Below are 14,895 nucleotides of genomic sequence, written 5' to 3' on the forward strand. Positions count from 1 at the left end.
CTACTACCTTGAGAGCAGGGAAAGGTACAATTGTGACTTCATTCTCCTGTTTTCTGGGGGAGGTGTTTTGTCTTGGAGTGGTTCTTATATACTTTGGCTTATGGGTTACAGGAGCTAAAGGCTTTGTGAAGCCTGCACGTGACTATGCTGTATGAAGTTTCTTTGAAATAGAGAAAAGGCCCTATTTGAAGCTTTGATTGGTCTGCTAGCTGATCTGGAATGGGTGAGAAGGACCAATGGCAAGTCCTGTGGCTAACTTTTTCTTAGCTTGTTGTGAGATCAAAGCATTTTTCATTCTACTCAGACCAGGTGGCTGAATGTTCTGAAACTTTTCTACGCTCTGGTACTTTCCCCAGTAGTTCTTCATGCATCCTCGCTAAGCTCTTGGGGGACAGAACATCCAGTCAATTGGGGTAAACTGGACTCTTATGATGCGCAGATGTTGCATGTCGTGTTTTCTGTTTCATTCCCAGGATCACGGTGCTCTGTGTGTGTGTGTGTGTGGCTGAGGGAGCACATTGTGACAGTGCAGGGACCAGAACAGTGATACTGAGGTTTCTGTCCTGGGTTAGTCAGTTCCAAGGCCGTTGTGTGCTAAAAATTTGCCACTCGTCTGCCCTCTCATGTGGACTTAAGAAAACATTTCTTTTCGCAATTTATGCCCATTGATTTGGTGTTTTTTCACCCCACAACTTAGGATTATTTGCAGGTGTGAAGATTTCCCTCTTCCAGATCATATTAAACACTTAAATTAGACTAGTCCTAGGTTTGATTCCTTATGGCCCTCATTGATTTGGCCATAAAATCATAATTATGTCAAAATTCGAAGGGACTTGAGGAATTGTCCAGTTTTAGAGGTGTCAGATTCTTTAAATAGTGGGCCCTGTAATTAGAAACTCACCCAGGTAATAGGCTTCAGATTCTTTTTATAGAGACAAGTCTGTGATTCCTAGAAATGTGCTGTTTGAGGGTTCATGTACATATGTCCACACCGGTGTGGCAGGGGCCTTCTCTTCTCCGTGGATTTTGGACTTTTAGCTCCGTCCATTACTTTTGAAAATGTGAGCTACACATCCTGAGGGTTTGCACTGCAAAGGTTTTAAACACAATTCATACTCATCAAAATCCGTGGCTCTCTCATGAGGTTGTCACTTCATTTCCACCAGAGTCCCGTGCATTTTCACAATGGGTGATTACTCTGAGCTCAGGGCAGGTCAGCAATGGCAAATGAGGGCTGTATGACTTTGAGATTGGAACACCTGCACTTCCTGAAGAACAAATGAGCCTTTGGGCAGCTATTGACTTCTCTTGAGTTCATAGCCAAGCAAGACACGTGCTATTATTCAGGCCTGTCTTTCCGACTCAGTATTTGTGTGGGCACTCAAGGTCAGGAAATTACATTTCTCTTTTTTACTTTATGTTTATTTGTGTCTTCCCATTGTTCCTACCTGTCACAGTCTGTGTCTGAAGTCTGTCATTCAGTTGTCTCCCCAGCTTCGTTGTCATTTCTGAATTTGATAGGCATGGCTTTTATTTTATTTTGTAGTGTTTCCCTTTTGTATCTTGATTCAAATCATTGGTAATCTACACTCCACACAGAATAAGTCCCCTTTGTTGCTGCCATTTGTTTCCTGTCTCCACACCGTATTCCTCCCCATAGTCAAATAGAACCAAAGAAAGTTTCTAGCGGCTGGGAAATGGAGTCCCTTGTCAGCTTTTCCAAATTAATGACAAATGTCGCTTTTTATTCTGAGGAGACAATTTTTCTGTCATGAGGAAGGTAGATGGATTTGAGAGCCAAGTCTTAGAGGGAAGATGCCCAGTTCTTAGTAGTGAACAGTGTCGTTTCAGGCCCTTTAGACGCTTTATGAGGCTATTAAGTAGATCCTGAAACCGGTGACATGGCAGTGTTTTGCAGAAGTGGTTTGTGGTTTTTTTTGTCGGTCAGTTTTTAGCATTTTTGGGGTGGGTAGAGGGAGAAAGTTTTGTGTTCTTTTTTCTTACGTTGTTTCCTGAGGAGCCAGAAGTTGAGAATTACAGTGCCCAGGTTTGTCCTGCCGGATCTTTACAGCAAGATCCAGTTAACACACTCAATAAAAGTTTGTTGACTCAACAGGGGTGCAGATTGCCATGCTAAACTTTGAGAAGGAAACAAAAACCACATCAAGGAGCTTATACTTTTGTGAAGGAAGTGACATCACTGCAAATGCCAGGTACTAGATTTTAAAAGGGAGCAGCAGTGGAGGGTCTGGAAGCCATGTTAGGTGAAGAATGATTAAGGAAGTTAACAGTATTTAGTCTGCAGAAGAGTTAAGTTGTTTTGAGGACATGACGGCCATTCTCTATTATGGCAAATATTATCCCGCCTTTTCTTGGTCTTTCAGGAAAAAAACTCAGAAGTTGCCTTTGGTCCTTTCTCACTCTACATCCAAGAAGATGTAAAAGTATCTCTTTGTACATCCAACATATTTAGGGATTCTTGTTTCTTCTTTCTATCCTCAGTGGCCCCCATACTATGTCAGGCCTTTGAAGCCATTGTCTGTGGTAGTAGTAGAATAGGTTCCGTTATATTCTCAGAATAATCTTCCCTCAAACCTAGTTCTAATCGTATCCCTTTCCTATTTAAGCATTTCAGTGGTTCCCACAGCCTAGTAAGAAAAGTTGTATCTCAAGCTCTTATAATCTGACCCCCAACCTTCCATCACCTCCCCTTCCCCTGTTTACACTTTACCTTCTATTCAGTCTTATTCTGTAGTCTTGGAGCCTGCTCCAGGCTTTCCCAGCTCTTTGACCTTCAGTAAACTGTTCCTTCATATTATTAGGAAGGAGAGAACTCATCATATTTTATGTTGTTTTACACACCCAAATTAGGTTCAGCTGGCAAAAGAGATGGCCTCCCACCCAAGAATTTTGTCTTGAATAGTGTTGTCTAATGATTAAGGAATAGAGAGCTTCCCAACCTTGGACAGACTGGAGCAGAGTCTAGGGGGGTTACTTATCCTGGGGGCTGGAGGGCCTAGACAAAAAGAGAAAGCGTAGTTCTCTGCTGTCGAGAAACTTAAATTTACATGGCAGGCACCACACTTACTCTCCCCATAACAGCCAAAGTCACACACACACACCCCCAAACGTACCCACCCATCATGTCATTCCTTTACTTCAAATCTTTCAGTGACTTCTTTCCGTGATTCTCAGGACAAAAGCAGAAATCCTTCCCCATAGTCCATCAGGCCTCCATGATCCGATGGCCGCCTACCTCCCTAGTCTGATCTGCCAGTAGCCCTTACTTCCCTGTGATCCAGACATTGTGTACCCTCACGTGTGCTGTTCCTTCTGTCTGGAATGCTTTATCCACCCCTCTTCCCCTGGCCAACTCTTCATCCTTAAAGGCTCAGCTTAAGTGTCACTTCCTCAGGGAAACCTTTGTTAACACCTCCCCTGTGCCTCTCCCCGCAGTAGGTTAGGTCACCCTGTTAGTCTCTCTCTTGTCATTGTCTTCATAGCATTTGTCACAATTGTAATTAAAGAGTTTGTTTCATGATAGTAATTTCTAGAAACTTCATTACCATTATATACCTAGCAGCTCTCACAGTGCCTGGCACACAGTAGACATTCAATGAATGTTTGAACAAATAAATGAATTAATAAAACTTCTGGAATAATGAAAGCAAGGTGATGAAGGACATAAAGGATATTTGGTGTCAGGTCAGGGAGAAAAGTCCAGGAGAAGGGAATAACAGGTAGGAATGAACAAGTTACATTCAAGAGTTTCAGGCAGACTAGCTCAAAAGAGGATCTGTGTCCTGAGACACGGGAGGGACAGGCTGGGAGAGCAGGGTGGTGGTTGTTGCAGTCTCGGAAAGTTTAGTGGAGACATTCAAATATAAAATACTTGAGCTGCTGTTGAGTTACTGTAGATACTGGGGGGCGGGGGCTGCAAGTTAAAGTTTTAGGAAGGCCTTTTCAAATAAGAATGTAAGTTGTACTGGAGTTTGGAGAGCCTGGTGGCAGATGAGAAGTTAACAGTACAGCAGTGGTCCAGAGAAGAGATGACACAATGCGACCTAAATCAAGGCAAGAGATAAAGTACTCAAAAGAAAATGACACAAAACCAACAGTAAGGCAATGAGATGAAAGTAGGAAAGAAATAGATGGATTGAGGAAGCAATTAGAAACAAATATCAGCAAAACTTGAAGAAACACTGCTTGTGCCCCAGGGGAAAGGGAGTGTTATTTACAGTACCAGGGAGATTTGGGGAGGCAGAGTGGTCAAGTCTAGAGGTAGATATTTCCACAGGTAGATCGAGTGGCACATAACTTTTCTGTGATTATGCAGAGAGAACATTTGAGGCTCCTGTTTGTCTTTGTCTATTCCAGAAAACAATCTTGGCTTTACTTAGGCATAACCAAAAGGCTCATTAAAGTGTTTTTCCCCAAACAAAAGATCAATCTGTCCTCAAAGGTAAATTCTGCCTCCACTTCTTCTGAAACAGAAAAGCCTCCGGAAGCTTTAGAACAGCAATTCATTCTCACTTCCAGTCATAAAGGTTTTAGAATGTAGGAGTTCAGTTTGGTGGTGCCAATCAAATTTTTTCATGTGAATATAATTTGACCCTGTAGTTTCACTTCCAGGAATGTATGCTATGGTGATGCTTATTGAAATATACAGAACAGCATTGATTGTAATATTAAAAATTGTAAACTATTTAGGTGTGCATCAGTTGGGAGATGACTGAATAAATGATTGTCCATAATATGGAGTACTATGCACCTACAGAAAACAATGGGTAGCTCTCTATGTGCTGACATGGATGGGTTTCCATGATGTATCGGAGAATGGAAAAACGTAGATGCATGTCAATGTATGAGTTGTGTGTATGTATATAAACAGTATACAGTTGACCCTTAAACAGTGCCCATGCAGTCAAAAATCTGTGCATAACTTTTGACTCCCCCGAAACTTTACTAGTAGCCTACCTTTGACTGGAAAATCTACTGATAACACGAACAGTCGATTAACACCTATTTTATACGTTATTTGTATTACGTACTGTATTCTTACAATAAAGTAAGCTAAAGAAAATCATAAGAAAGAGAAGTTACGTTTACAGTATTCATTGAAAACAACCCACGTACAAGTGGACCTGTGCAGTTCAAACCCATGTTCAAGGTCAACTGTACATGGCATTACGAGGTCTGACAATTAAGTTCGTGAACTTGTTGCAACGGTGTTGCTAACCTTTATTGATATCAGAGGGGTTGTTCATTATGAATTTGTACCAACTGGACAAACAGTTAACCAACTTTACTATTTGGAAGTGCTGAAAAGGCTGCGTGAAAAAAAAGTGAGACGACCTGAACTTTTCACCAACAATTCATGGCTCTTGCATCACGACAATGCACCAGCTCACATGGCACTGTCTGTGAGGGAGTTTTTACCCAGTAAACAAATAACTGGATTGGAACACCCTCCCTACTCACCTGATCTGGCTCCCAATGACTTCTTTCTTTACCTGAAGATAAAGGAAATATTGAAAGGAAGACATGTTGATGACATTCAGGACATCAAGGGTAATATGACGATAACTGATGGCCATTCCAGAAAGAGAGTTCTAAAATTGCTTTGAAGGGTGGACTAGGCACTGGTGTCGGTGCACAGCTTCCCAAGGGAAGTCCTTTGAAGGTGACTGTAGTGCTATTCAACAATGAGGTATGTAGCACTTTTTCTAGGATAAGTTCGTGAACTTAATTGTCAATCCTGGTAAGTCTGCAAGGATACACACCGTGTTTCCCCGAAAATAAGCCCTAGCCGGACTATCAGCTCTAATGCATCTTTTGGAGCAAAAATTAATATAAGACCCGGTCTTATTTTACTATAATATAAGACCGGGTCTTATATAATATAATGTACTGTAATGTAATATAATACTGGGTCTTATATTAATTTTTGCTCTAAAAGACCCATTAGAGCTGACTGTTCGGCTAGGTCTTATTTTCGGGGAAACACGGTAGTAAAAATACTGACTGGTTCCTTCTGGATAGTGGGATGGAGAAATGATACAGGACTGTCTAAAGAAAAAAGTTCAAAGATTTTTAAAAATCACGTGCTACTTGTATAATTGAAAAAGTGTGAACTCATCAGCGGTCTTTGCAGGTACATTGGACAGAGGCCTCTTAATGCTTTCCTGTGGGGTTTGCAATCATATTGCCAATTTTTGTTGTTGTTGAGAGCCTTTCAATCTCTTGCCGTACCTTCCTTTTGAGACGCGCTGCAGGACACTTACCTTATCTTTTCCCTGAAGTAACAAAACAACCCAATTTTGTAAGGCAAGACCAGCAGTGTCAAACTTTACTGGGCATCAGAATCACCTTGATGCTTGTTAAAAATGCTGACTCCCGGGCCAGCTCCGTAGGTTGTGAGTCAGTGTGTCTGGGGTGAAGTACAAAATCCTGATCTTTCAGAGGCACCCCAGGTGGTCAGTGAGAAGCCCTGTGTTTGGGGGAATGACGGCTGATTGTGCCCCTCCCCCTGGTTTCCCTCTGATTAGCAAAGGGAAGGAGGGATGCGATGACTCACCGAGGAGGATATCTTTGTGGGTCACAAATGGTTGGGTTCATCTGAATGGGAAAAAATGAATAAAACACAGTTTAGCAGACTTCAGATTTTAGTACTTGTTGTTTCTTTAAAGTAGCTGATGTGAGATGGGCCCTTTGGGTTAGAGGCTGGCCTGGCCGAGATGCCTTCCAGCGATGGTTTGGTTTCGTTAGTTATGAGTGGAAGGGGAGGAGGGACCTTGGCCAACTGTGAGGTCTTAGAACTCAGATGCTTTGTAAGTGGAGCTTCTGTCCTTGGAAAAGAATGCCTCTAATATTAGGATGAGGTACTATCTATGTGAAGACTATTGTAAACAGTTTTTGTTAGAATTTTTTCTTTGTTATAAACAAAGTCTGCTAATCAGATGCCCACTGTGGGTTATTAACATCTCAAAAGGGTGTTTAAAATGCATATATCCCAGTTGCTCCCAACAATTAACCTTGCTAAGGAAGTAAATGGGAATACTTCTTAACTACCTTCCCAAGCCCTCAGTGAAGCCAGTAGCCATCAGTTAAATAAACCATTAGGTTTATTAGTTTTGAGAACAGAAGTGTCGACTTGGGCGCAGTTTTCTAATTTGCCCAACAATCGTTTATTCAGAGGCCACTCTGTGCCTAGTGGACATTAGATAACTCGACAAATAAAAGCCAGAGACCGATGAGCAGCTAGAAGTGTAAGGGAAAAAATGAATACAGCACAATTTAATAGAGTTGAAAGCTTAGTAGCTTGTAGAAAACAGAAAGTGCATTCCTTAAAGCAATAGCCTTGTTCTCTTTCTGTAGTCTATTTTAAGTGGGCCCTCTGGCCCAGCATTATCAACCTTGGATTAGGAGCTTCGAGGAAATGGTGGTTTGGTGGTTGTTTTTTAAAGGATTTTTTAAGAAACATAGTTACTAAGCAACTGCCTTGACCTGGTGCTAAGTTGGAGTTCAGCAGGCAAGCCAATCCCAAAGAAGGGAATATATAAACAAGTTGCGAAAGGGGAAAAACGGCTTAAGGGTAGGTTGGGTGCATTTTTTTTCTGGGTTCAATGCATATTTCTGCCTTTTACGTGTCTTCCCCAAGAAGGCTGCCTGGTCGGAAATCGCTTTGTCTCACCAGGTTCGCCTCCTAGCCACAAAGGAGCCAGCTAGAGAGGGCCAGGGTGGAGGACCAAGCCCTGGGGTGGGGCCAGTGCTCAGGCCTGCTGCTGCACTTCCGGGACAGATCAGTCACCACCCTCTACCTTTAGGTTGGGCCGCCTCTCTGATACTGAGGTGTTGCCTTGTGATCCTCAGAACAGGACCTTGTCCAGCTGCTGTCTCTATTTTCCCCCCAACATTGAAATGGGTGAGTCAGTGACTTAACTGCTTCTTGTAGGATTCAGGGATGGCAGCAGGTAATGAGGACAAATCCTCATAATGCCAGTGCATGATCAGTGAGAGAACACATGGGTTTTTACCGGGTGGCTACATTGGTGCCAGAGTGAACAAAGACAAACTTTGTTGAGAAGAGGATATTTCCGTGAGTTAGAGCTCCATTCCCTCGTCTGTAGGTTCTTCAGCATTGCCCTCTATGCCCAGATGAAGGTCAGGTTGCTTTGCGGAGGGAAGGGGAGTGTCAGGTGTTGGAACAGGTGTTTTGTTTTCTGCTGCTCGAGTCATACAGCCTACGTGGGGATGCTTCTTGCCAGCCCTCTATGGTGTGTGAAGATGCTTTTGTGGAATTCTTTTTCCCAGGAAATGTGTTTGTTTTGTTAAAGCAGTTCCCCAATCTTCAATCCCTGCTATACATTTTGAGTTCCTTTAAACTCAGCTTGTCATAATGAAGTATGCCTGTTTTCTACCATTCCTAAAGTCTATGCCTTAGATATATCCCATTTTATTTGGCAATTGTAAACCTGAAAAGTTGTATAATCCTCCCTCCCTCCCTCCCTCCCTCCCTCCCTCCCTCCCTCCCTCCCTCCCTCCCGTAAATGTGAATATCATATTTAAAATGTACTAGGAGAATGTCATGGCAAAGCAGCCCTATAAAAAGGCCTTTTCTAATAAAGTTATAATGGCTAGAGTTAATGTTCCTGTCCAGGTTTTGTTAAATTGGGCGTAATGTGTAGTCACCTTTGCTGAGTAATAAGGTTGTGGCGATGCTGTCAGAGGGTCTTAAAGCTGGGCATGGAGGATGTGGGAGGACAGAGGTTTTAGCCACCTTCTAGGTTTGGGAGATTTTCTCTTGTAATGTTTCATTGTTACAGAAGCCAAAGACCCTGTTTGTTAAAAGGGAAATGACTCAGTGGTCTCCTCATCTGATTGTGAGGTGTGTCTGTTTTTGCCTTGGTACAGGGTTCCAGTAGCCCCCTCAACAAAACGTCATGGAGAAACAAATTGTCTTCCTTGCCTACCAATGATATAATGGCCTCGGGTCCTTTCCAGCCCCTCCACCCTGCAGCTCAGGGCCATCTGTTCTGTACGATCCACTTTTGGGGAAATTCTCCTTCTCCATCTGCTCTCCTTGGGCCTCAGTGCCTGCTCTAAAGATCTATAACGGCTGCGCTGGAACCTCTTTCCAGTTGTTATTTTTAAAGGATCAGTGAGATTTCAAGGCAGATAAAAGCCTTTTCCATTTGATCTGTCCACATGGCCCTCCTCTTTCAGGTGTGTTCTTCCCTTCTGTTAGTATACGGGGAGAGAAGTGTCTGTGTGCTTGGAGGACGGCCTCTGCCTATCAGAGCCAAGATGGGCTGGGCTGGCTCTGGCTGCTTTGAAGCCCAGTGTCCTGGGCTCTGGGGCCACTGGCTTCATTCTTTCCCTGTCCTTTTCCTTGTCTTTCTGACAGAGTACAGTCGCTTTGAGTCGAAGATACATGACTTACGAGAACAAATGATGAACAGCAGCATGAGCTCTGGATCTGGGTCCCTCCGGACAAGCGAGAAGAGGTCATTGTACGTCAGGTAAGTTGACTTCTGAGCAGCAGGCCTGTGCTGCCCCAGGAGGAGGCACCCCAGTGGGGGTGCACCCCAGGCCTTCTTGTTTAGCTACGGGGGTAGGGAGTGTGTACTCCCAGCGCTAACAACACTTTGCACGGACGCTCAAGTTGCACACTTTATGGTCAGTATCTCCTCCCTGTGGGGAGCTGCCTTCTCCCTTTCTGCTCACGGATGACTCAGTATGGGAACATTTCAGCTTGCTCTAATTGTAAAAGACTGTTGGGTGATGTTGCTAGTCAGCATTCAAATAGCACTTGAATGTTCAAAGTACTTGCTTGCAATCTGTGATTTGAGGGGAAAACTTGGCATGGCCCCTCCACATATGCATAATAGACCTCAGGATTTGTATGTGAGCATGCCAGCTACCACTGTGTTCTGGTACAGGGTCTCTCTTAAGACACCAAGAACTGACAGGTCATTGCATTCTTTTTTTGTAAAATTGTGTTTGCTCACTCCCTGCTGTACTGAATCATGGGACATGGGGCCTGGGGTGGGATGGTGTACGTTCCTCAGGAAGGGCGGGTGGAGGGAATGGATGGATACCTTCGAGTGTACTACTGCTGAAAACGATTCTGACGTACTGTCCGAGGGTGAGCTTCAGATCCTTGAGGCACATTGTAATCCTCGTCAGGTCAAAGTACAAAGCTCCTGGGAGTTGGATTGCTAAACGAACACTATGGACTCCTGGGAGAGTTAGCGATAGGACCCTTCTTCCGGTCTGGACTTTGGCAAAACTCCAACAGTGGGTGCAACCAAGTACATTGTGTCTCTGCAAGTTCAAATCCTTAGAGACGTGGTGGGGTTACTCCCCTGAACCAGCCACCCCCCTGCGTGTGTGTTTAATGCTTACATGTGGGGTTGTAGCAAACTCTTGGGTTGAACTTTTTCTAGTGGCCTCTGCTATTGGCTGGGGGGTCGGGAGGGGAGGCTACTTATGCTAATTGCCCGGCAATGTGACAACTGCTGTGTCCTTGGAGTGCGAAATGATGACAGTCAACCAACATAAGGGCTAGTTGCAGCTCTTGTCAGGGTGCTTGATTTTCTTTTTCTTCAGTTTGCAATCCCTGACCCTAGTTACTGCAGGACTGGAGCCCAGCTTTGTGCCTGAAGCCCACGAGTAGACCCCTTCCTGGTTCTTTTCTAAAATGAGCCTTAGACTGGACTCCTTGTGTGTTGAGAGCAGCTTTCTTCACATTTGCTGTGAAGGAAGGCGAGCGGGAGGGAGGCTGCACTGGCGATCTTGTCAGCGTCCTGTTTTCGGTCCCTGAGCCCTGGCTTCCCGTCTGTGCTGTGGCCCCCTGCTGAAGGGTACTGGTGATTGGATTTGGTCAGGATTGTTCCGTTCTGTGCTGCCAGCCCCCGCAGATGTGGCGCTCCGGTGTGCGTGGGAAGCCGCTCTTCAGGCACTTTCTTCGGAGAGCTTTATTTTTAGATTTCCCCTCTCCGCCGATCCTGTGCTGGAACTCTCCCCACCGGGGCAGGGGGTTGGGGCCTGAGCGCCTGACCTGGAAGACCTGGAACCCCGCTCTGGCCCCGGCGATGTCTGGGGAGGAGGCTGGACACTGCACGCTGTTTGCAGCGCGTCACTTTCTCCAGCTGTATAATGTACCCGTACCCTTATCTTGGTAACATGTGTGTCCTCTGAGGAAAGTGCATATGCTTGAGAATAGTGAACATTTGTGATCACTAGACTTAAAAATGATGTTTTCTGGTTGAAGCAGCCAGCTGAAGTGCTCTGCTAACCCCTCCACAGGAGCCTGGCTTGCTCGATCCTTGGTTCCTTTTCTTCCACATGTAAACATATTCAAGTTTCTCCCATTCTTACAAAGACAGGAGAAAATGCCCTCAATACCAGTAGTCCCTTAAACTATCCTCTTGTCTCTCTTCTCACCACATTTGCCTCACTATGTGCCAGGAAACACTAGTTCGTCAAGATGTGAATAGTACTGTGTGAACAATCAGTGCTTCCGGAAGTTGGGCAAGTGCAGGAAAATAGGTCTGTACTGGACTAAGCTCCAGAAGGGACCGGACTAGGTGGTGTTTCCCAGAAGACCGGAGCGCGGAAGCCGTCTTTGGAGAAACCCGTCTTAACGTGCGGCTTGGGAAGTGCTACAGTCGTGTCCTCACTGCTGCTCTTTCTTCACACCACCTCTCATTCAGGAGGGAGGGATGGACGGCTGCACCTGCTTCTCAGCTCGGTGCTGTGGTTCTAAGCAGCTCCGGAAAGTTCCGGAGGAGCAGAAGCCCAGCTCTCAGTCACATTCCTTGACTGGCTCACTGATTCTGTCCTGGGTGTGACCTCTTCACCACATTTGTTTCCACCAATCACCTGCCTCCTTTACAAGCTCTCTTCCCACCTCGCTGACCATTCCTCAATACCTTTAATTAGCCCTGCCCCCTAAATGGCTTCTGATCTTGTTATGCATATGAGGTCCCTGATCTCTTTACTGGACAAGGGGTGAAGCTGCCCCCCGGAGCCTCAAACAAGCAGATCCCACACACCTACCCCTCACTTCCCGTACCTAAGTGAACTACATCACCCTGTCGTGTGGAAGAGGGATGAAATTTGTTCCGTCACTCAAGGGAGATCTTAGCTCAATATGAGGAAGAAACCGCTAATGATTAAAGCTGTCTGAAAATACATGGCCTGCTTCCGGAGCGAGTAAATGTCATCTTTTGTCACTGGAGCTGTTACTGAGAGGCTGGGCAACCGTTTGCCTGGGTGTCACGGGGGGGTGGGGGTTGAAGCTAAAGGACGTGCTCTATTCAGAAGCCTTCAGCAGTTCTGCAGTGTCTTCTGGGTAAAGGGGAACGTGCATTTAGGGGAGACCTGCTCCACATTAGGGCCTCTGTTCTCTTTAAATTGCTTTGAAAGTCCTTCTAATAATGTTACAAAGCAGACATTATTTTTCTCATTTTGAGATTCCAGTTAGACAGGTCAGAAGTTCCAAAACCAGAATTGACCCTGGTCGCCCTGACTACAGAGCGTGCCTCTTTCGGCATTTCCCAGGATTCCGATAGGAATCAGCTGGCATGCCAGTGAAAGTACAGACTCACAGGCCCCTCTCCTGTCGGTTTGGATTCACCGGGTTTGGGAAAATGTGTGTTTTTAACAAGCAATCAGAACAGTCGGGAATGACGAGTTGTGCGTTACAGTAGACATTTGTGTGTGTTTCACCTGAACGCTGAGCACCACACTTACTTTAGCTCCTACGACGGGCTAAGAACGTGGGCCAGGCTGTGCAGGTAGAGTCTAGGAAGCAGCAGGCGTGGTTAACGCCTTCCTGTCCCCCAGTCTCTATCTCCCTCTGCGGTGCATGGGGTTGCAAAGCTATTTTGACATGAATAGCACCCTCTTACCGCTGCACTGAGGCTATGGCAGAAGCCCTAGGGAGTCGGGGTGTGTGGAGCAGGAAGCAGGGGGAAGAAGACAATGACAGTGTTTGGAAAATGAAACTTGGTTTTCAAGTCACTAGTGACTTCAAGGAAAGGCCTTTCCCAGCCTTCACTGTGCTAGAACCATCTGTGAAACGGTATAGGCAGGGTGAGCAGAGCCCCTCTTTGTGCCCAGTCGAGGGCCTTCGCTCTGCTGGAAAAGTCCCCAGAAAAAGCATGTTGCTCAGGGTCGGGGTGCTTAGCTGTTTAAGTTGGGCCACTCTGCTGCGAAGGAAGTACAAAGACAGGGTAGCTTAGAGTTCCAGGGACCTCCAGCTTCCAGACTCCTATTTTGATTTCTCTATTACATGAACGAACGGAAGATCTTGTCCTCCAAAGGTTGTCAAGAGGCTCGGTAGGACATTCGTAGAAATAGCTCTTGAAAGTCTGTTCTCTGCAGCCACAGCACAGCATCAGGCGCGTTGGGAATCCTGGCGTCCTGGCTGGCCATCCGCCATGCCAGTCTTCTTCCCACTCGGAAGGGACTCATGTTGGGCATCTGTAGTCTTGAGTCAAGAAACAATGTCAGAAATATTGGCTTGATCATTAAAGGCAGCTGGTGCTTAGCCCAGGGTGGTGCTTGGGGGAGCCTGCGTTCTCTTACTCATTAATGAGTCCACAGTGGATGAAGATGCCAGCGAGGTAATACTGTGACACAGTTTTGGGGGTGATGATGATAGGCATCTTAGAGAGCTATAACAAGTGGTATTCAGGGCTGCCAGACGGTGGGCCAGAGTTTCCAATATCACTGATTCTGGAACTGCCTATTGCTAGGTCACATATCCTAAACAGCTGCCATGAACCCCTAATGGAAGTCAGATCTAGGTGCTTGCAGATTCAGGGTCTGGTGAGCCCCCTCCCCCGGCTTGTAGAGGGCCACCTTCTTTCTGTGTCCTCACATGGCCTGTCTTGGGTGTATGTGAAGACAGAGAGAGAACTCTGCTGTCCCTTCCTCTGTTCAGAAAGAACACCAGTCTCGTGACGAGAGCCTTTCCCTCATGACCTCATATAAACCTGATCAATCCCAAAGGCCACCTCCCAATACCATCACAGTGGGGGTTAGGGCTTCAGCGTTTGAATTTTGGGGGGAGCACAAACATTCAGGCCCTGAAGCGTTAAAGCAAAGGAATAAAGCAACCCAGCTGTTATGGGAGGGAAATACTGCCAGAGAACACTGGGAGGTTGTTCTGTGCTCCCCACCTCTGCCTGCTCTCAGGGGCCATTCCCAGCATCAGGCATGGCCTCAGTGCTTCCCCTTTGGTGATACGATATAAAAGATTACAAAACTGCTAGAGTCAAATAGTAATAAATAGAAAATATAAACAAAGGTCGCTGCTAAATACCTAGTATGAATTTGGAAGAAGGCAATTGGGAGGGGGCAGGGTCATAGAGAAGGGTGGGACTTGGGTTGGGCTTCAGGGGCTGCCAGGGGACAGATGGCTGGAGCGGCGGGGCAGGGAGGAGGGCCCTGGGCTAGCTGAGTGCCGGAAGCTGCCACTTGCCCTTGAGGCCCAGTGCTCTTGTTTACTTCGCCTTCACAAACCTGCCTGACAAGTTTCCTCTGCTGTTTGCTGTGCATTCCTGTGATTTCTCTGGAGCCACACATCCAGACCTCGGGATTCAGGGTCCATCCCAGACGGTGGAGACTTTGTTTTGTTGTGTTTGCCTATAGTCTAATGGTTATTCATGAAACAGATAATCTGCAATTTTACAAAAGACTTTCCCTCCAATCCCTAAGTCACAAATCTTCACATGGAGGGGGAAAAATAACATTTAAATGTAATTAACATAACTTTTAAGTTATGTTAACATTTACATTGACAACTAATAGGCAGATTATAAAATGAGCTTTCTAAGAACCTTTCTGACATTACAGACCTTCTCTCTTGAAGTATTTTTCATA

At 45.6% G+C, this 14,895-nt stretch overlaps 1 protein-coding gene across 8 annotated transcripts in view; it reads left to right on the forward strand.

Moving 5' to 3' along the window:
• DLG3 (discs large MAGUK scaffold protein 3) overlaps nucleotides 1–14,895 on the forward strand; it is a 59,486-nt gene that overhangs the window by 27,020 nt on the left and 17,571 nt on the right. For 7 of the 8 annotated variants that reach the window (XM_074323229.1, XM_074323228.1, XM_019747989.2 and 4 more), the window contains one exon: nucleotides 9,407–9,521. In XM_074323229.1, coding sequence (XP_074179330.1) covers nucleotides 9,407–9,521 — 115 coding nt within the window. Of the gene's footprint in view, nucleotides 1–7,818; nucleotides 7,925–9,406; nucleotides 9,522–14,895 lie in introns of those variants that run through there. The other variant, XM_019747991.2, reaches the window with a different exon arrangement.

This window comes from Rhinolophus sinicus, chromosome X (assembly GCF_036562045.2).
Source record: "Rhinolophus sinicus isolate RSC01 chromosome X, ASM3656204v1, whole genome shotgun sequence".
NCBI classification, from domain to species: Eukaryota; Metazoa; Chordata; class Mammalia; order Chiroptera; family Rhinolophidae; genus Rhinolophus; species Rhinolophus sinicus.